This window comes from Phascolarctos cinereus, unplaced genomic scaffold, assembly GCF_003287225.1.
Source record: "Phascolarctos cinereus isolate Bilbo 61053 unplaced genomic scaffold, phaCin_HiC Scaffold_3;HRSCAF=262, whole genome shotgun sequence".
Lineage (NCBI taxonomy): Eukaryota > Metazoa > Chordata > Mammalia > Diprotodontia > Phascolarctidae > Phascolarctos > Phascolarctos cinereus.
This window is the reverse complement of record NW_027555736.1, coordinates 240,868,748-240,891,192: the sequence shown is the minus strand read 5'-3', so window position 1 is coordinate 240,891,192 and position 22,445 is coordinate 240,868,748. Positions and strand designations below refer to the sequence as shown.

General features: G+C 36.3%; 1 protein-coding gene across 1 annotated transcript in view; it reads right to left on the bottom strand.

Annotated features, from left to right (window-relative positions):
• The window catches only part of PRKCH (protein kinase C eta), a 272,078-nt gene that overhangs the window by 132,721 nt on the left and 116,912 nt on the right, over positions 1 to 22,445 (bottom strand). The window contains exon 3 of the mRNA XM_020986496.2: positions 1,549 to 1,699. Coding sequence (XP_020842155.1) covers positions 1,549 to 1,699 — 151 coding nt within the window. The remainder of the gene's footprint in view (positions 1 to 1,548; positions 1,700 to 22,445) is intronic.

Below are 22,445 nucleotides of genomic sequence, written 5' to 3'. Positions count from 1 at the left end.
TATTTCAAAATATACTCCATAAATCCCAAAGCTACAATTCTCACAAAAATAAAGTACTCTCTATGCATGCATCCATTTGCTCTTTTATGTTCTCTTTCTTGCTTTCCCCTATAGTTAAGTAAACAGAGGCAGCTTCTTTCTCTCATGGCACTATACTATCAAAAGGAAAAGTGGAACTTAGCCACCCACAGCTTCAACCCTTATTTCTTAGGCTAAGACTCACATAAGTGTGTATATATGTATGTATTTATGTGTGTGTGTGTGTGTGTATGTATATATACATATATATATGTATATATGACTGTATATATGTTTAGACAGAGAAACTTCAGGAAAATCTTTTATTTACTACTAGTAAATAATCATGTATTTGAATTCCTCCAAATATGGAATACTTACTATCTATCTATAATTAATCTTTACCACCACTAAAGCTTCATTGTTTTTCTCGTAGTGTTGATATATTCAAGCTGACCTACTTATACCCAGCTACCCCTGGAAGCATGTGACCACTAGCCTAGATTCACAAGACAGCTGCTGCCCATGATTAAGCATATAGTCTGTGACCATGAAAGTTTCATTCATAGGGATGAAACCCATAACTGTCCTCATTAGCACTGTGTTCTAAAGATCTGAGTTAATTTGTGATGGAGAATACAACAGAAAATGTAAAATGAAATATGAATTTTTATACAAGTCACTGTGAAATGAATAGGATTTGCTGGTTTGCTGACTCTTCAATTTAAGATGCCTATTTAGAAGTAAGGAGTGAGGCTATGAATAACAAAGTAAGAAAGATACAGTGGAGCTAAGGAGACATAAGTACTTTTTCTCTTGTAGAACTAAGAAAAGATCTACATGATATGGTAGCTATTTTTTATCTGTATACTTTGCTAATAAATGTATACATACTGTCTCAAAAGTCTCAGTGCATTTTTAATCTAAAGCTAAAGTCTAAATGCCCATAAAAATGTGTTAGACAAATGTAATAATATATGACTGTGCTGTAAGAAATTATGAATATGAAGAATTCAGAGAAATATGGGCAGACACATGAACTGATGCATAATGAAGTAAGCAGAACCAAATGGAAAAAAATAGCAACAAGAGGACACTAAACCGAATGTAATAATGACCAAGTTTGGTCCTAAACAAAAATTAAAAAAGATGGAGAAGTGAGGGACCATACGTAGAGCTAAAGCTTAAAACTGCACTAAGACATTTGGGATACTGTGTGTATAAAGGAAGGAAGAAAGGAAGGAAGGAAGGAAGGAAGGAAGGAAGAAGGAAGGAAGGAAGAAGGAAGGGAAGAGAAGGGACTTTCCATCAGGGAGTTTTGATACTTGTTTGCAGCTCTAGTACGAGGTTAGAGAGTACAACAGTTTGACACTCTCGACTAAAATGAAACTCCCAGGTCACCACAAAACAAACAAACTAAATTAACCATTCTATCCTTATATCACACAATTAAGCAGAATAAAGAGTTGGTTCTATAAAATCATAACTGATAAGGAAAAAGATACAGAGGAGGTAATGGAGGAATGATACCATATGAACTCCTTGCAATGTGAACAGTAGGTAGGTTGTCTCAGATATGTTGCCATAAACTTATGCCCATTAATTTGATGAACTCGTCTTCGCATAGCTCTCTGGCGCTTCCGAGTAAAATGCTTGAAGATTCTGTCTCTCTGGAGAGTTGCTGTACATTGGGAAGATGAATGAGGAAAAGAAATATGTAACGAGTATTTCTGCAATGATTTGCAAAGCCGCATATGAACTGTCAACAAACCATTTTGAAAATATAAAAATGCATTTGTCATTCTTTAAGCTTGAAAAAACACAGTGCTTCCTTTGTTACTGCATTGTAAAGATTCATTTTTATGGCTCTGTAGCAATATCTCCATAATGGCACTAATCTTTTGTGACAGTCACAATTTAACAAAATTTGTTGCTGGGTGTTGATCTTCAAAGCAAGATATCATGAACCACGCTAATAAATATAAGAATAGCACTAAAAACAACAATAATAATGACAGATTAGTTATGTCAAAGGGGGTGACAAATTCTAGCTTCTTTACAAACCTAAAAAGTGGTCAGGCCAGATAAGATCCATTATTATCATCTCAAATGCCTCACAGTAGTGCATTAATTATTAACAAGGCACTTTACCAGCTTCCTCTCAGAGGTAAGCCTGATCGTTCCTTTCTTAACAGATAGTATCTATTACCAAAGGATGAAAATATCAGTGATTTCTCCAAATATAGGCTAATTAGATGTTTATGTAATTTATACAAAGTTTATTGACTGACTGACACTCAGAGCTTGTATCATAAAAAAAAAATCTACACATGCTTACAACAAATAAAATATTGGCTTAGGAGCAAAAGAAAAGTGTACAAAAAAGTTCCATGTGTATAAAGAATAATTGTCTACTTGGAAATTACTGAATAAGCTGCCCTAAAACACTGTACCACTTACACTGCCTTTATTGATTATTCTAATGTTTCTAATTCAATTCTGCATTCATGACTTCTTCATGAATGATAAACATGTAGTACAGACTCACATATAGTAAGAATGCCATGTATATTTGACATCCACGTGGAGAACTGTTTTGAATTTAAAAGACAACACTAACACAGCACTGTCAAGATCAATTCATATAAAACGTTATATTTTTCAGAAAGTTTAAGCCCATTATAATTCTGCCTAACCTTAAATCCATCATCATCTCTCCTAAATAGAACTGCTGATGGCTTTCAAATTAAAGGAGTTGAACCAATTGATTTAAATAGGTAACATCAAGTTTTATGGCTCCACTGAAAAAAATACACTAATAATGTCTATTAATGTCATCTCATGGACTCTTTCTCCAATGATATGGCAAGATGTCATTGGAACTTGCTAAGTGTAAAATTCTTAATGTACACCAAGGAAAGGTTCTGAGCTGGAGTCAAAGGATCACACTGAATCCATTCTCTAGATAAGACATATGGAACATAAAGATACCAAGGGAAAGACTATGGCTAAATATATTTAGATAAATCAAAGCTGAATAAAAAGAACACGCTGAACTAATTAACAACGACTCAAGTCTTAATGAAGACTTTTAGATTAGTTAGTAAAATAGACTCTCACAGGTTTAAAAAAACACCTTAGCAAAGACTCATAAAATATTAACAAACCATCAGACCCAACACCCTATAGCTATAGCAAATACTGTATATATCGATATCTATATACACATCTCTATATATCTATATCTATCAGCTATAGAAAGATGAACACTTTAGGAAGAATATAGATATAGATGTAGATAGATATTCTGAGACCATAACAAAGCCACAGGAATACATCTTGAATAAGCAGACATTACTTCCTGAGTGAAACCAAATGATGATAAAAGGTATAGGCCAATGGATTTTGAAATAACTAGGAAGATCCATGAAATGACTATGAAATGAGAGAATTCAAAGGAGTGGTAGCTGTGTGAACTCATAAGTATCTCTACAAAGAGGTGCAAACACGTAGCTGTCACGTGGTTTGTTTGTGAAAATGGAAGGAATCATGATGGCAATTCAGGACCACGTCACTGAGACCGGAAACTACAGAAGATAAGTTACATATATCCTAAGGACCCTGAACTTAGTGATAAGTGTAGATTATGCATAGAAGATTATGAGTATTTGGTAGAAGTGATAGAAACCGTATAATACTATGCTTCAGGATTTAACAATTTATTACCTACCAAATACCTATCAGGATGTGACCTGGTGACTAGAATTACATATCAGAAGGTTAAGAAATCTTTCCATTGAATGACAGCCAACAAATTCTAATACTGTAATATTACAGACCTCAAAACACCCTAGCCAAATCATTCAATAAACTGTATTCAAAACTGCCCACTATCAAAGACTTGCCTAGACAGAATACCGATACATAAAAACTTAACAGCAATATTTTTCATATATTTGTTAAGCCATTCTCCAATTCATGGATAACTATTTAGTTTCCAATTCTCTGCTATTACCAAAAGTTCTGCTATAAATATCTTGGTGTATATTTAGGGACTGTGTGCTTATCTATAGCTCCTTTATGATATAAGCCTAATAGTGGAGTCTTTGAATCAAAGGGTTTGGACATATTATTCACTTTGTTTGCATAATTCTAAATTGCTTTCCAAAATGGTAACACTAAAAGCTCTACCAACAATGCATTAGTGTGCTTCTCTTCTCATATCTTATCTTCTGTCTTCTTTGTAAATTTATAGTGTTTGAAGTGATACTTCAGAGTTGTTTTGATGTACATTTCTTTTAGTTGTAGTGATTTGGGGCATTATTTCATATGATTGTAAAGAGTTTGCAATTCTTTTGAGAACTATTTGTTCATATACTTCAATCACTTTTCTACTGGGGGCTGGCTTTGGGTCATGTATCTCTATCTATAGACATATAGATATTTCTCTGTCTACACATCTGTTAATCACTTATATGTCTTAGATACCAATTCCATATCAGAGAAAGATACAAAGATTTTCTCCCATTCAACCACTTCAGAAACAGAAAATATTTTAACATTTTGCCATACCAAATGCTCACAATCTCCAAGCTACAATGGAAAGAAATTTTTTTAAATACAGACACTTAACAAAGGAGATCAAAATCAGATGGGAACAGAATAAGCAGCATGTCTTCCCTGTTAATCTTGCCTGTTATTAGAGTTATATGAAAGATGCATTTAATGAGACTACAGAGGATGAGTTTATATCCCAATACTTTTATTTAGATACAAAAAAGCAGTGATTTTATCCACTTGTAGAATAGCAAATAGAACATTAAATATAAAAGAACAATTGAAGGACAGCAACTTATCTTAGGACCATTTCTATTTGAATGCCATCAACAAGATGAGAACGAGACAATAATAATAATGATAATGATGGTGTTTATAATGAGAGTAATAAAAATAACAGCTGTTTTTATATTGCACTTTAAGGTCTGCAGAACTTCTTACATACATTGTCTCCTTTGACCTTCAAAATAAACCTATAGGTTAGTGCTATTGTCAGTCCTATTTTACAGATAAAGGGATTTTATTAAGCTTCGAAAGTTTGAATGTTTTGCCCAGGGACACAGCTAATAAGTGTGTTAAGTGGTATTCAAATACAATTGTCCGTGTCTCCCCACCAGAACACTAGACACCACACCACGTGACCTCTCACCAATGACCGTGGTACTGAGGTACACTAGGTCCTTCTGTCTGGAATCTGTGATATACCTACAGGGATTCAGTTCAATCTCCTTTCACATCTACCCCCATAAAGTGTATGAAGCAACATGACTAGTGCTTAAACATCTGGGGCACCAAGAAAGGGTAAGACAGGAACAAAATACGCTGAGTCACCAGCAGCATCCACATCTGCTTTCCATGCTGTATAATCAGCAGCAATACCAGCCCCCTCCCATAATGCCCATCTATTCCTTTGGACCCTGTGACAGCTACAGCAATATACTGTAGGATAAGGGCATATGCACACACAGAGCTGGCTTTCCAGTCCCTGGAGCAATTTAGTCAAAATGGTGGCAGCTGCCACACTGGCTATCAGTCAACCCTGTCTTTTGTCAGATATTAAGTGGTAGCAATCCAGCCTACAAAATCAGTCTGTGGGCTGTTCTAGCTTTTTTCTTGGCTATTGCTGCAGTTGCACGCAAAACAGAGGCTCAATCTTCTATAATTTTGCAGTGAACTTAAAGATTTTTTTTCTATTATCCCTTCCCACATGAATTTTCTTCAAGAAAGATCAGAAAGGATATCTGAGAAGGTATCCCACACCAGTTGTCTACCACAGGATACCTAATAGGAGCACTGTGATACTTCCCAAAGTGTTGTTCTTGGCTCCCATACTGACAGGAGGGTGACTGCACTGGGATCAAATAGGTCAACCAACATTTATTAAGTACCTATTGCAGTCCAGCCCCCATGCTAAGTGCTAGGGATACAAAAAGAGGCAAAAGACCTCCTTGCCTTCAAGGATCACAATCTAATGGAGGAGACAACATGCAAATAATTATAAGTACATATATAGTAGACACACATGTGTATATGTATATATTATATATATATGTATATACACACACACAAAACCACATATATCAAGCTATATACAGGATAAATAAACAGAGAAAAGGCACTAGAATTGGGGGATCGGGAAAGACTTCCTGTAGAAGGTGGGATTTTAATTGAGACTTAAAGGAAGGGGGAGGTCAGTAGTCATATCAGATGAGGGAGAGCATTCCAGGCATGGGGGATAGGCAGAGAAAATGCCTGGAGCCAAGAGATGGAGTGTCTTCTTTGTGGAACAGCAAGGAGGTGGGTGTCACTGGATCGAGGAGCATGTGTAGGGGCATAAGGTGTAAGAAGACTGGAAATGTATTAAGGATCTAGCTCATGAAAAGTTTAAGAAGGGCTCTGAATGCCAAATAGAACATTTTATATTTGATTCTGGAGGTGATAGGGAGCCACTGGAGTCTACTTGAGTGAGGGTGGGTGGGGGTGTGTGACAGGGGTCATACCTGTGCTTTAGCAAAATCGCTTTGGAGGCTGGATGGAGTGGAGTGGGGAGAGACTCAAGTAGGTAGATCAACCAGCAGGCTATTGCAATAATCCAAGTGTGAAGGGCAGCTGGGTGGCACATTGGATAGAGCACCGGCCCTGGAGTCAGGAGGTCCCGAGTTCAAATCTGGACTCAGACACATAACACTCACTAACTGTGTGACCCTGGGCAAGTCACTTAACCTCAACTGCCTCATCAAAAAAAAAAATCCAAGTGTGAGGTGATGAGGGCCTGCACCAGAGTGGTGGTAGTGTCAGAGGAGAGAAAGGGGCAATATATGAGAGACGTTGAAAAGGTGAAATTGATACACCTTGGCAACAGCTTGAAATGGGAATGAGAGATAGTAAAGAAACCGGGATGGTTCCTAGGTTGTGAGCCCGAGAGACTATTGGAAAACTCGAGTTCAAATTCAGCCTCAGACACTTACTGGCTATATGGCAGGTCACTAAACATCTCTCAGTCTCAGTTTCCTCATCTGTGAAACTGAAATAATAATAGTGCCTACTCCAAGGAGTTGTTGTAATGATCAAATGAGATAATGTTTGTAAAACATTCTGGAAACCTTCGAGTGCTATGCAAATGCCAGCTATTATTAAGAACCCTTGTGTTAGAACATTGAAAATTAAGTCATCTCCATGCCATAACAAAGCAGTGCAGCAGATCTTTAGAGAAGGATCTTTGAAATTTAGTATAAATTTTTCAAAGACTTTCTTTTTTTCTGTAATTATTTTGCATGATTGTCTTTCATTTAAAAAAGCAAACAAACCTGGAAACATCTTACATGATAATATTCTTTAGCACTGAATGTAGCTCGAATTTTTCAAGTGAAAGGAAGATTATGCATTAAAAAGTGTGAACAGAACAGAAAAAATAGTCCTAGAAGTGCATTCTGGTCCTTGGCACTGATTCTTCAACTCCTCTGTGGATCACAGAGGACAGCATCCTCATTATTTATATTACTTTTTCAGGTCAGAGTTAAGAGAACTAAATATTTAATTCTGTTGTGTCAAACCAAACAGGACTTGAAAAATTGGTTAGATCACATTTCTCTCAACCACATGACATGAGAATCTGACATGTTTTGCAGCCAAAACTGATATTTCAACTTTTGTACCCAAAGTGTACTTAGAGCAATAGGTAAACAGGAAAATTAATTGGTATGAAGAGCTTATATGGGGTCACATTCCAATCTCAAGATACTGTATGTGCTGGCCACTTTTGTCCCTCTCACTAGGAGTTAGTTATTACAAGCCATCTATTTGAGGTATAAGGGGAGGGTGATTGCAGTGTTACATTAAAAAAAGGGAACAGGTAATTTTGAAACAAAATTCAGAATTCCATTTTGGGAAACCTGATTTTGAATTGATACTTCACAAAGATCTTCAGAAAATAGTAATAAGGCCACAGAGAATATCTAAGTCACAGGGGAAAGTTTCTGTGGCAGCAACATAATCTTACACTCAAAATACCCTTCAGTTAGTTTAGGTCTTTGTAGCCTAGCTTAAATCTCCTCTTCTTAAAAATCAAGCAAAAAAAAAAAAAGTCTGAGTTGTCTCATGCCTGAATATACCTTGCTGAAATCTGCTTGAATTCAGAGTATCATATTTCTTAGATTATATTTTTAAATAGTTCTAGGACATTTTGCCATTAGCCAACAGTCCATCGATAAGCATTTAATCAATAAGCACCTAATGTGTGCCAGGCACTATGCTAATAGGTCCTTGGAATACAATGATAAAAGTGAAACAATCCCTGCCTCAAAGAGCTTATTCTAATGGAGAAAAACAATATACACACAACATAGATACATACACACACATGAATGTATATATGTACATTTGTGTATATATGTATTGTATGTGTATACATATATGTATAGTAGATCTTCAATATTTGTGCTTTTAACTTTCATGACTTCAAGCATTGGTGTGATCTTATTAGTAACCTCATTTTCACTTTTCTGTTGGCAAGCGTACATTCATAGCTATGCACAGTAGAGAAAAAAATGAGAGGCAAGAGACACGCAAGTTTGGGGAGCAGCTGGTATCCTACTAGGCATCTCACTGGTCTTGTTGGTCTACATCATGTGGTCTACCACTATAAACAGTTCCTTGGGCATTCAATACATATTTTCATTGTTTGCACCTTAAAACTCAAGGTTTGTGTTGCAATTATGCCCCCAAAGTGTAGTCCAAATCCTTTTGGCCCTAAGGTGATGTTGAGACCTCGCCAGTCTCAGCATCTTCCAATAGCAGTGACTAAAGTCCCAGCAACCTCTTCCTTGGTTTTCAGAAGGCAGACAAGGTAGAGAAGTTTACAGCAGTATAATATACAGTACAATGCCATCACACTGCCATCTGACACAGCAGAAGGTAAGATTCAGGTTAAAAAATGTTTTATTTTATTTTATTTGCTGTACAACATTTATGGTACTATAGATTTCATGTGTTATGGAAAATCAGTATTGTCCGAAATCAATGTTGTTTTTTTTAAATAGAGATGTTAGCACAAAAGGTCACAGAATTCTAGAGAATTACTAGTGAGAAAACATGTTCTACTTGTGACCGATTTTATTCTGCATACTGCATTTTGTGGGTTATTTTATGCTTACTGTGCTAGAAAAAGTACATATTATCAGAATTAATGTTCAGCTATAAAGAATTATATGCAGAAAAGTGAATTTTTGGCAATTTCTAGTGACACATTAAAGTTCTTGTGGTCCTAGGAACTTAACTCCCTCTTTTTCATAGGTTCAATGTATCAACATTCACATTTTTTTACTTTCACGTCTTTTCTAGGAATGTTGCCTTTGAAAAAGCAGGGAATCAATTGCATATACAAACACGTACTAAGCACAAAGTAATTTTGGCCTTGAAGGCACTAGTAGACACTGTAGATGGATAATTAGCTGAGCCCAAAGTGGAACAGGAAGAGGAGAGTGGGCAGAATTGCATTTGGCAACCCGCTATGTACTTTTGATGAAGCCAAGCTTCTCCTTGGAATGAAGGTCTATCTTTCAGTATTCTTTCAGTAACGATGTATGGCTATACACCACAGAATACCTGAGTTTCTAAAGAAGCAGTTTGCTCAAAGAACAGTAGAGGGGCATGCTGGGTGTAAATAGGCTGAGAGATGTAATCAACAAATGATGATATAAAGGGTATCATCAGAGAGATGTACGAATAGAGAAGATAGGTCAGCCATGCCCAAAAGCAAGGGTTACTGATGGACAGCCAGTCTACTCCACTTGTATTCATATAATGTAAAGAGATCTGGAGAAACACCCACAGCACATTAAATAGATTGTCTTTGGATAATCTGAGACCTTGGCCAAAAATTGAAGAGGATGAGAAGGAAGAATTTCAAGTTACATTCCATTTCTGACTGCAATTCCTTTTCATATAGAATCCTTTTTTTTGTATGTGTTCTGTGTGTATAGAAATGCTCTTTTAGGGGAATGATTAAGCCCAGAATAATTTTTTTTTTAAATCTCAAAACAACAACTACTCTCTTCCTGTCCATATTGCCAGTGCTAAAACCACCTAATTGTGTTACAGCTAGTTCATGCCACTCTACATGAACAGCAGCCTGAATAAAAGCTTTGCTAAATCCAAGTAAACTTCAGCAGGAGACAGAGAATTATAGAAAGTAATGACCACTGTTCGAACCTGACTGAGAATTCTTTACCTATGACACCTGCTCAGGCCAAGCAGAGGCCACTGCCTGAACCTGGCTAGCCAGTTGTTGCTGTTATTATTCAGTTGTTTCAGCCACATCTGACTCTTTGTGACCCCATTTGGGGTTTTCTTGGGAGAGGTATTGGAGTGGTTTACCATTTCCTTCTCCAGCTCATTTCACAGATAAGGAAACTGAGACAAACAGGGGTAAGTAAGTAACTTGTCCAGGGTCACACAGCTAGTAAGTGTGAGGCCATATCTGAGCTCAGGAAGATGAGTCTCCCAGACTCCAGGACCAGCACTCTATCCACTATGCTACCTAGCTGATCATGTAAGATCACGGGATCACAGATTTAGAGCCGGACGGAACATTGGAGGCCACTTAGATGGGAATCAATGAATCAGTATTACCATGTTTCACGAGAACTGGGTAACAGACTCAACTTTATAAGTAAATTTTAATTATCTCATTTAGGGACACAATTCTTCAAAAAAAATTTTCAATTAAGAAACATAAATTTTTTTTTCTCACTTAATGGAACAAAAAGGAAACTATAACCTCAAGGCTCCATTTCATTCAGCATGCTCCCCCTCCCCCTCCTATTCTAATTACATTTCAGTGTGATAGCCCCCTAACCCAAGAAGTTATATGAAAGTTTACAAAATGTTGCATGTGATAACATTACGCACAGTCTTGGCACTTGATAAAAGCTTAGTAAATGCTTGGTGACTGACTGAATAAACATGAGCACTCTAAATGTTGTAATGTTATTTATAAAAGAAGTTTTCTTACTGGCAAGAAAGCTACCTGACTTTATAAAGAACCTCCTGCCCATGAGAGGAATCATATAACCTTCTTGCTACAACATGCTTCATAATATACACAACCAAAGAGAGAACTCTTCCCTCAGTTTCTCATTTCCTTCGGATAACCTTTTGAACTTCTATTTACCTCAAAGAACAGACCTGGAATCTGGTATGCTTTCTAAGCTCTCATTTAGCAGCCAGTGAAACGAATATCTAACCATTAAAGGGGTATCTTTTAAAAGTTATTAAATTGTGTTTCAGTTATGATAAATATTAAAATGATCTGTCCACAGCAAAATACATTAACAATGACTTCAGAAAAAAAATAGAAGAAATGGGCATGGAGTACAGAAAGATGTGCATTCAGATCAAGACCCTGGCAACGAGCAGTTTATGGTTATGAGTAAGTTACCCTCTTTGAGCGCTTGCTTCCTCATCTGTAAAATGGAAATAATAATACCTCTGGTACCTACCCCACCAGTTTGTTGTGAGGATCAAATGGGCTAATACAGGGGTGCGGAACCTCTGGCCTCCAGGCCACATGTGGCCCTTGAGGTCCTCAGGTGAGGCCCTTTGACTGAATCCAAACTTCACAGAACAAATCCCCTTAATAAAAGGATTTGTTCTGCAAAACTTGGACTCAGTCAAAAGGCCACACCTGAGGACCTAGAAGGCCACATGTGGCCTTGAGGCTGCAGGTTCCCCATCCCTGGGTTAATAGGAGCTTTGTGCAAAGCTTAAAGAGCTAGAAGTTGGCTAATAATATTAAAAATAATATTGAAATAAATGAAATGAATAGTTGCACGAAGAGCCAGACATGCAAGTCTATCTCTGTGCCTCCCAAAGGCTGCCTCTATTCCCCAACACAGAGCCGTTCACACACAGTAGGCACTTTAACATATTTTGGGGGACAAATGTAAATCAGTAGTAATTTAGAAGGAAGGTAAAACAGTTCTGAGAAAAGTTTTCTCACAATAGGAGGACACCCTTCTTTGTTTTAGAACAAAACAGCCCATTCTCAGTGCCCCAAGTTTCACTGAACATCAGGGTTTTGCTTCCAGCCTCAAGTTCACTTTCCTCCCTAATAATATCCCTACACAAACAACCTGTCCAACTGACATCTTTTTCAAGACACATGTTTCCTGCTTAAAATCTTAAAGAACCCTACCTCCTCTAACTTGTTTATTTAATTTCTCTTGGTTTTTTTTCCTGTGTTACTAGAAAAATTCAGGCCTACTAGGCAAGAAGGTTATATGTTGCATAAACATTCACTTCGGCAATGCAATGTAAGCAGTGGTGTTCGTTTGAGATGCTCATTTGATCTTAGTACAAACCACTTTCAAAGCTATTATATGATTGCATATTTATGTATAAATTCAAAATGGGCTTGAAAATTCCCTTACTGGAGGAAAAAAATTTACTTTACATCCAGATTTCCTGTAAAACTAATGGTGTTTTGGCCTCTAGCCAATTATTTCAGTTCTAGGGAAAATATCATTCTAATGAACTAAAGGAGACAGCTTCCTTTCAGTGAATTTCATCTACATTACACAATCACTGCTATTTATTCAAGGGACAAATCTGACTTGTGTCCTTTGCTACTTCTCTTTTTCCCTTTTAATGCTCAACTTTTTACCAAAAAAGAAAATAAAAGAAGAGAAAAATCAAATTAGTAAGTTTACTACTCTGTTAGCAACTCTGGTCAAAGGTTTGGCAGGGAAGAAGATGAAACTGCTGGCTAAAAAGGTTATCCATTTTATCCTCCTCCCTGTCTCTTTCCTATGACTATGAGTAATCCAGTTTGAACTCTTGAATTAGGCTTTCTTGTCTCTTATAAGCCCGTGTCATCGATCTCGATGAGAAACAGAACATTCAGTCCATCACCTGAAGTGTTTATCATCAGCTCGCCAAAATATCCAGAATACTGCTTTTCACTGTTCATTTAAGGCATCAAATAGCAAAGCTTAAGTGTATTCAACCAAAAAGCAAGTCGTGGAATGAAATGATATGTAGGAGGTAATTGGTTTAGTATTTCCAAGTGAAATAATTATAGTCTTTGTGAAAAAGAATAGTCCCTAAAGGCCACAAGCTTAACTTCTAAACTGAAGATACTTTATCTGAAGTGGAAGATTTTTACCTTTTTAACCAAATGCATAAATTTTGATATTATCTGCAAGAACTTAATTTTGCAACCTTTAACATTATCTCCAGAAACTAAATAAGAGCTAATACCTAAAGTACACAGAACCTACTAGATCTTAAAGACTTGCCTATTTCAGGTGGAAATACAGAGTATTTATGACCTGTAAACTTCAAAACTTAGAACCTATAGTTGGAGAAGTCTGAGACAATGGTAGAAATGCTTAGAACCAGATGCATGATCCTTGATGGAGAAATCAAATTCCCTGAGTATTTCTGATGAAGAATAAAGTTATATCCAGAATAAGATAACACTTGTGACAAAGTAAATTATTGCAGTCCAGAGTAGGAGCTTTGTGAACTCTAAAAATGTTATATATATATATATATATATATATATATATATATATATATATATATATATATATATACATGTATATATATATATATGTATGTATATGTGTGTGTGTATATATAGATATATATGTATATGTGCGTGTGTCACTGGATTGCTATTAGAGAAAATAATTTTTACAACAATTATAGCAATTAGAGTGCTAGACTTGGAGTCAGGGAGACCTGACCTCAAATTCAGCCTTAAATGCTTACTAGCTGTGTGACCCTGGCAGGTCACTTAACCTATGTATACCTCAGTTTCCTCATATGCAAAATGGGGATAATAATAGCACCTGCCTCCCTGCCTTGTTGTGAAGATAACATGATATCTTTAAGGTCTGTTTTGCAAACCTTAAAGCATTATATAAATGCTACTTATTATTAATAATATCCCTCGCCCCTAGACAGAATGGAATTATCTTATCATCAGGCTCCCTGTTTTCACTACTATCAAATTTCAGGGCTGAACTTCTACAATCCAAGGACAATAAAGTGAAACATCTCTTCATCAAAAAAATCTGACTTTGAAAGTCAGTCTGTCAACTGACAAACATTTATGAAGCACCTGCTATTCGCCAGGTACAATGCTAGGTTCTGGGGAATACAAATATAAGTCAAAACAAAAACAATTACACTTCCTGCCATCAAATAACTTATAATGGTGGTAGTGTTTGGGGGGCTGGGAGACTTGATGGAGAATTCCAAAGAAATCCAAAATCAGTGTAGTCGGAGGAAAACTGGGAGAACATGTAAATAGAGGCCTTGGAACCCATCGCCCTGCCCTCTAGTCAAAGGGTTTAATCAAAATGGCAGAGACTACTGATAAAATGTGAGTATCAGGCAGATTCAATCTTGTAGTATAATATTTCAAACTGATGAGTTTTCTGGGGAAAGAAGGTATGATGGAGGGATTCAAAGAAATCCAAAAGCAAGGTAGCTGATGGAAAATGGGCAGGACCACAGTCTTCTCCACTTTCTCTTTTTCTCTTTGGCATTCCTTCTTTGCACCCTTCCCTTATAGTTAGCCATGAACAGTGGCTTCAGAGACACAAGTAAATGAGGACAGTGTGAGAATTCAGTTAAGGCAACTCATTACTATGATCTCAAGCTACTGAGATAGGCACACATTCAAAATTCAAAAGACTTTTTTAGGTATCCCCTCCTTGCTTCCATTCTCCCGCTGTAGTTGTCAGGAACCTTTGGGGTCATGGTTATCCCACTACCCTTATTTTCCAAATTCTACTCAAGAAAATCAAGCAGTGATTTTCTTGTTTTTGTCGAGGCCCTCAGTCTAACTCATTTTGCCTTATAGTAGGAATAACATTGGGGCAGGTAGGTGATGAAATGGATAGGGCACTGGACCTGGAGTCAGGAAGACTCATCTCCATGAGTTCAAACCTGGCTTCAGATACTTACTAGCTGTGTGACCCTGGGCAAGTCACTTAACCCTGTCTGGCTCAGTTTCTTCATCTGCAAGATGAGCTGGAAGAGGACATGGCAAATCATTCCAGTATCTTTGCCAAGAAAACCCCAAATGGGGTCACGAAGAGTTGGACATGACTGAACAACAAGAAGGAATAACTTCCAAAGCTGCCAAATCGCATTCTAATTTGGATTCTATTCTCTTTACTTCTATTGCTAGGAATTTTGTTTTCTACCCATCTTCTCTACGTTGCCTCATTCTTGGTTGTCCAAGAAGTCAAGTGGCAAGAGAGAGCCGTGGTTAACAAATATGGAGGAGGAAGGGATGGGAAACAGGCATCTTATGATGCTGCTTAACTGAAGCAGACATAGGAGGGACGAACGCGCTCAGATGCACATCTATACCCACCCACACACATATTACAGCAAGTTTTAAGCAGAAATATATTAAACTTAACAGAGAAATAAGAGAGGACAGGGAGAGTTGAGAGTAGAGTTTAAGAGGTAGGACAGAGTTGGGGAAGGGAACAGTTAAAAAAAAACAAAAACAAAAACAAAAAAAGACAAACAAGAAACTCCAGTTTCAGAGAGTAGATCAAAGAAAGAATGTGTAAGAACCAAAAATCAGGATTTGGGACTGAAGAGAGGAAGAAACAGAGGGCTTAAAAGTGGACCATTTCAATGATAAAATATAGTGCTCAGATTTCTTCTCTCTTTCCAGCTACTTCTGTTTTGCAAAGAGAAAAGCAGAGGCAAAGATATAAGGGATATAGACCACAATAAACAATTAACAATCATAACTGCAACTATGAGTGAGATAAGTTTATCCATAAAAACGGATAGCAGAATGGATTAGGAAGCAGAGTTCAATAGTATATTGTCTAAAAGAAACAGAACTGAAACATCAAACAATCCATAAGTAAGTTCCAGGCACTGTGCTAGACACTGATGATACAAGTACAAAGAACAAAATGATACCTAAGTGGAAGAAATTTGCCTTCTAATGGAGAAACACTGAGTACGTGAAAAAAATATCTAGCATGAATATAAAGGTAATAAATTCAAATATATACAAAGCAGGGAAAGAGAGACGGGAATAAGCATTTATACAATGCCTGCTACATACCAGACACTGTGCTAAGTACTTTTTACAAATATTATCCCATTTGATTCTCATAACAACCCTGTGAAGTATGTAGTGTTATTATCTCCATTTTACAGTTGACAAAACTGAATCTGAGGTTAAAGTGACTTGTGCAGTGTCACATGGCTAGTAAATGTCTGAGGCTGGATTCGAATGCAGGCCTTCTCGATGCAAGGCCCAGCTCTTGATCCACTCTGCCACCAGCTGCCTCTAACCAATAAAACACAAGGCAGTTTGGAACGGGGGGCACTCACTAGCAGCTAGGAAAGATCAAGAAAGACTTCCTGCTAAAGAGAGTGCTTGAGCTTTATTTTTTTAAAGGCAGAATATATTTATTCTGGGCATAGAAGATGGCCAAATGAAAATGTATAGAGACGGTGCACCATGTGAGAAATAAGGAAAAAGAAGAGTCTAAACGGCTTGCCGAAGTGGGAGGGAGAGAAACGTCCAACGAGGCTGGAAAGATAGACTGGGCATAAGAAGAGCTTTAGAGGCCAGACAGGAGTTTCTATTTTATCTTAGAGGCAATAATAATCCGTCGAGGTAAATGGGAAAGTGGCATGGCAGCAGTTTTTAGAATGGACTGAAATGGTGATAAGTAGGAAATCAGAAGGCTGTTGCAATAATCTGGGTGAGAGGTAATGAGTGCCAGATCTAAGGAAGTAGTTCACCTCCTCACCATCAATTATCTGGACTCCACTTCTAGGTTCCTGGGCTCTAATAGGACTTTTGCCTTGTGTTGCAGGGATCTATGATCTTTATGCTACTTCCAGGACTGCTCCAGGCAATGCCACTTCTGTTTCTTCTTGGACCATGACTTCCACTTTCTTCCCACCCGGAAGCTAGATTCTACTCCTAGGTTCCTAGGCTCAGATGGATCAGCTTTTGTCTTACCTTATTGAGCCTAGCCCACCTTGCTACTTCTACAGGAATGCTGCTGTCTGCATGCTCCAGTGGTTGTTTTCCTTCATTAGGAATATAAGCTCTTTGAGGGGGAAGACTGTCTTGTTTACTTGTATTTATATCTCAACACTTAGTACAATATTTGGCACAAAATAAGTGCTTAATAAGTGATTTATTTAACTAAAGGAAATTATTAGAAACTGCATCATCCAATTATAAGCCAACAACCATGATAAATAAAATGGATGAATGTTTACAGAAACATAAAATACCAGAGTATTTTAAGTTCAGAGTAACAGTAACAAGAAATGGAAAAAATTTTAAATCTAATCTCAAGAAAAGAAATTGAATAAGCAATTAAGAAACTCCTAAAGGAAATTAGGAAAAAAACCCAGAACCATATATATTTACAAGGAAATTCTTCAAAATATTCAGGAACACTTTATTCCAATTTTATATAAATTATTTGCAAAAAGAATCAATCCTACTAATTCTGTTTGTATGGTCCTGGAGCCTAAACCAAAGAGAGAAAAGTCAGAGAAAAATGAAATATATATCAATATGTCTAATGAATGTTGATGCAAAAATTTTGGACAAAATATTAGCAGACAGGCCATAACAACATGTTAAAAAGATTACACAATATGACCAGTTTGTCTTAAGATTATGAAAATTATCAACATTACAGACTATATTAATAACAAAAACAAAATCCACATGATTATATTAATGCAAAATAAGTTTTTCATAAAATATGAAATCCATTTATGTAAAATAAAACTTTTAAGATATATAAATGGATTATTCCTTAACATGGTAAATATAATCCATCTAAAACTAAGAGACCGCTAGAGGCCTTTCCAATAAGATTGGGGTAAAGACACAATGTCCACTGTTATCACTATTATTTTATATAAATCTAGAAAAGCTAGGTAGCTACAACAAGACAAAAATAAATTGAGGGAATAAGCATAAGCTAATAGGAGACAAAATCATTGCTTTTTGCTGGCAGTGTGATGGTTCATTTAAAGCACCTAAACGCAGAAGTAAAAAAAATAGATAAAATAATATCCTCGGTGAAGCAGTGAGATATAAGATAAACCAATTAAAAGTCATTAGCCTTTCTGTTTATTTCCAACAGAACCCAGCAAAAACACCCAGAAATTGTAAAATAACTACAGAATTTATAATAGATTTGGAAATTCAAGACACACAGGAATTATATCAATATGACTACAAAATACTCTTTACAGAACTTAGGCAGTCAAATAATTTGAGAGATAATAATTGCTTATGGTTAAGATGTGCTAATATAATAAAATAATAAAATGATACAAATATAACAATTAAGCTCTGCCAATAAAATAAAACGATCCAAATGAAACTACTAAAAAGAGTATTAGAAAATCTTTTAAAATTTAAAAAATTCATGTCAAAGAAAAATATTAAGAATTTCAGGGAAAATAATGTAAAAAAGCAAACAAAGAAATGATCCTAGCAGAATCAAATTTCAGAATACACTATAAAGTAGAATCATCTTAACTATTTTGTACTAGTTTAAAAAATAGGAAAGCTGATCAATGGAATAGATTAGGTACATAAGATCCAGAAGCAAATGAACATGGAAGAATAGTATGGAATTCACCCAAGAACTCCAACTACTGAGGTAAAGACTCATTATTTGGAAATCTATCTGGAGGAAATTTGGTTTAGACCAACATCTCACATATTATACCACAATAAGCTCTAAATGGATATATGACCTCAGTTTTTTAAAAAAAAAAGGTCATATCTTAACCAAATTAGAGAAGCAAAGAAGGGAATATCTTTCAGTCAGTTGGTTGACTAGAATTTATTAAGCAATTATTCTGTGATAGGTACTGTAACAAGTGCTTTCACAACTCTGAGCAGGGGAAGAGCTCTTGACCAAATAAGAGATGTAATGGATCACAAGAAATAAAATGGACAGTTTTAGTTATACACAACTTTAAAAAGTTTTTGTATAAACAACATCCATTCAGTTAACCGAGAAATAGTAACTGGGGGAAAATATTTACATCAAGTTGCTCTTATAAATAAACGCCTGACCCAATAATTTATACAAATAGAGAGAACAAGAGCCATTCTCCAATAAATAAAACGTTAGAGGATACAAAAACAATTCTCAAAGGAAAAAAGCAAGCCATCAATAACCATATGAAAAAAAGGTTCCAAGTCATTGATAACAGAAACCCCAATTTAAACAACAGTGATGCTCCACCTTACATTCTTCAGACTGGTAAAGATAACTACCCATACCACCCCCAGAAAAATACAGTTATTGAAGGGGCTATGTGAGTGAGGAAAAGGATATGAAATTCACTGGTGGCAGAGCTGTGAAGTATGGTGCATCTATTCTGCAAAGTGATTTTTAACTACACTCCCAAAGTTGCTAGACTCCTTGACCCAACAATAGCACAACTAGACCTATACCCCCAAATAAATCAAAGAAAGAGGGGAAGAATCAATATGCATAAAAATTGGGGTGTTGTTACTGCTGACCATTTCAGTCGTGTCCAACTCTATGACCGCATTTGGGGTCTTCATGGCAAAGATCCTGGAGTGGTTTGCCATTTTCTTCTCCAGCTCATTTTACAGGCCAGCAGGGCAAAGTGACTTGTGCTCTACCCACTCTGCCACCTGGCTGCCCCCAAATAGGTATGGCATGATTTTTCTGTTTTATCAAAAACCTAAAAACAAAAGAGGTACTCATCAATTGCAAAATGGCTTAATAGATTACTGTATATGAATATAATGGAATAGTATTATGCTACAAAAAATGACAAAAGAGTTGCATTTAGAGAAACTGGAAAGGACTTATATGACCTGATACAGAGTGAAGTGCAGAATTACGAGAACTAGTTATATAATAACTAAATTTTAAAAGAAAAAAACTGTGACTTTAAGACTATGGTCAATTAAATTATCAATTATGAGTTTAGAAAATAATGATAAATCACACTTTATCTCCCTGACAGAGGGATCATTAACTAGAAGCACAAAATGAGACACACATTCTCAGACACGGCCAATGTGTGGATTGGTTTTGTGTGACTTGTTGCAAAGGAGAGCTTTCGTTTGAGGGTGAATGAAGAAATATGAGGGAAAGCAGGTATATTGATAGTGATACTATCCACAAATAATGAAAATAAATGTTAATGAAAATATAAAAATACACAGAAAAGAGCAGAAGGAAATTTGGAAGATGATACATCCATCCATGACAAGGTTGCAACCACCATATTAAATTTAATATATACCTAAAAAAACTGTATTAAAGAGATTCACTGGGTCATCTACAATCCTATTTTCTTTGTTTATATAGGGAAATGTTCAAGAAGATGTTCATTTCCAACAAATGGATGTCCAGTTTCTACTCCAAAGCTTCCATAGATAAAGAATAACTCATTACCTACCTGGACAGTTCTAACTCAAAGGAAATTATTCCTTTTTTTAATGGAACCAAAATCTGCTTCTCTATAACTTCTACTCATGGCCTCTTGTTCTACCCTCTGGTACAGAAAACAAAGAAAAAATCTAATCCTACTTCCTTATGACTGATAATCCTTTGAATATGATGACAACTATCATGTATTCCCTACATATTTCCTTTGCATTGATATATACTTTATTCTATGTATTTAAAAACATAATTCTGAGAAGGTGTCCATAGGCTTCACCAGATTGGCAAAGGGATCCAGAGCACAAAAACAGTTTAAAAATGTGTGTGTGTGTGTGTGTGTGTGTGTGTGTGTGTGTGTGTGTGTGGTACATAGACCGCAGGTTAAGAAACCCTAATCTAAAGTGTTCTTTGGTCTAATAATTACCATTGCCTTCAACCAGTTCTTGCATGAATAGACTACAGCTTTGCTCACAATCATGGTTGTAGCCCAATTTGACCCAATATTTCCCAAAATGTGGCAGCCGCTGCCAAAGGCAATAATATGGCTGTCTGATGTAGACAGAGTACAACTAGATGAGGATTTCTCTTATTATACAAACTTTTTCTCCTAATGCAATAAAGTTCACATTCACTTTGAAGGAATGTGACTATTGACTCATCCAGCACTTTGAAGTCCATTAAAATCCATAGATTCTTTTCAAATTGTGAAAATTTGAAGCTTAGGACTTCACATTTTATCCCTATCATTTTATGAGATTTCAGTCTTTTATTCCAATTGGTTGAACTCTTCTTGAATCTCATTCCTTTGGTTCAATGGTGCTATCCCTGTGAGCTTCCTGGCATCTGCAGATTTTAAACATATTATCTACCCTTTCATCTAAGTCCTCGATTTTAAAAAATGAATATAAGTAAGCCAAAGACAGAGCCCTGTAGAAGACTACTATAGACATCCCTCAAAGTGAAGACATCATCCTATTAACCATCACTCTTTGAGTCTAGCTGTAAAATTAGTTCCAAATTCACCTAACTGTCCTACAACCATCCCACATATCTCTATCTTGTCCAAAAGATATGACTGCAGTCATTCCCCAACATTTATCCCAATTTACAACACTTAAACAAGAAAACCTCAAATGAGGTCACAAAGAGTTGGACACAACTGAAATGACTGAACAACAACAAATAAAACTCAGCCGGTAATAGTTACAGCCTGAGACTCAAATGGAAAATACACACATATTAATACTTATAGAATAATCACCGCCCACTTCACTTCTGCTGTTTGTTTGTTTTTTTCCAAAGCTGCTTTTGAAGGATTGAGAACACTCTGTTCATAGTTTTGTTTTGGGCAAAGATGACCAAGCAGATTTTGGAACAGTTAGGGATGATGCTTTGCTGTTTCTTTAGTGCCTTCTTGGGTTCCAAGCACACAGCAGAACAGTATTATCTGCTTGGTACAAAGAATGAATCATCCTTGTTCCAAGTTGGTTCTACCAGATATAACTGAATGAGAAACTCTAAGATAATTCTTTCTCATGAAATTGTTGCCACCTCCTCTTCATTTAAACTTATTAAAACATAAGCCAACTTGCTCACAGACTTCTTAGAGTAAGCCTTGTTTACCCAGTTGGCAAGTTCTTCCTTATCTAGAATAAATCAGTTTTGCTAATTGCCCTTGGAACTAGTGGAAGACTTACACAGTGAATGCTACAGTCCATTGCTACATATATTTTAATTTCCCTCAGAGGCTCTGAAAGCAACAACAATGGGTGTGACCACTCATCACATCTGGTAACAAGCATACCTTGTTTTTTCTCCTTTAAAAACACAAACAAAAAAAAAGCACCTTAAAATTCATCCCCTTTGGTCACAATGGGATTTGATCCTGCATTCTAGGGA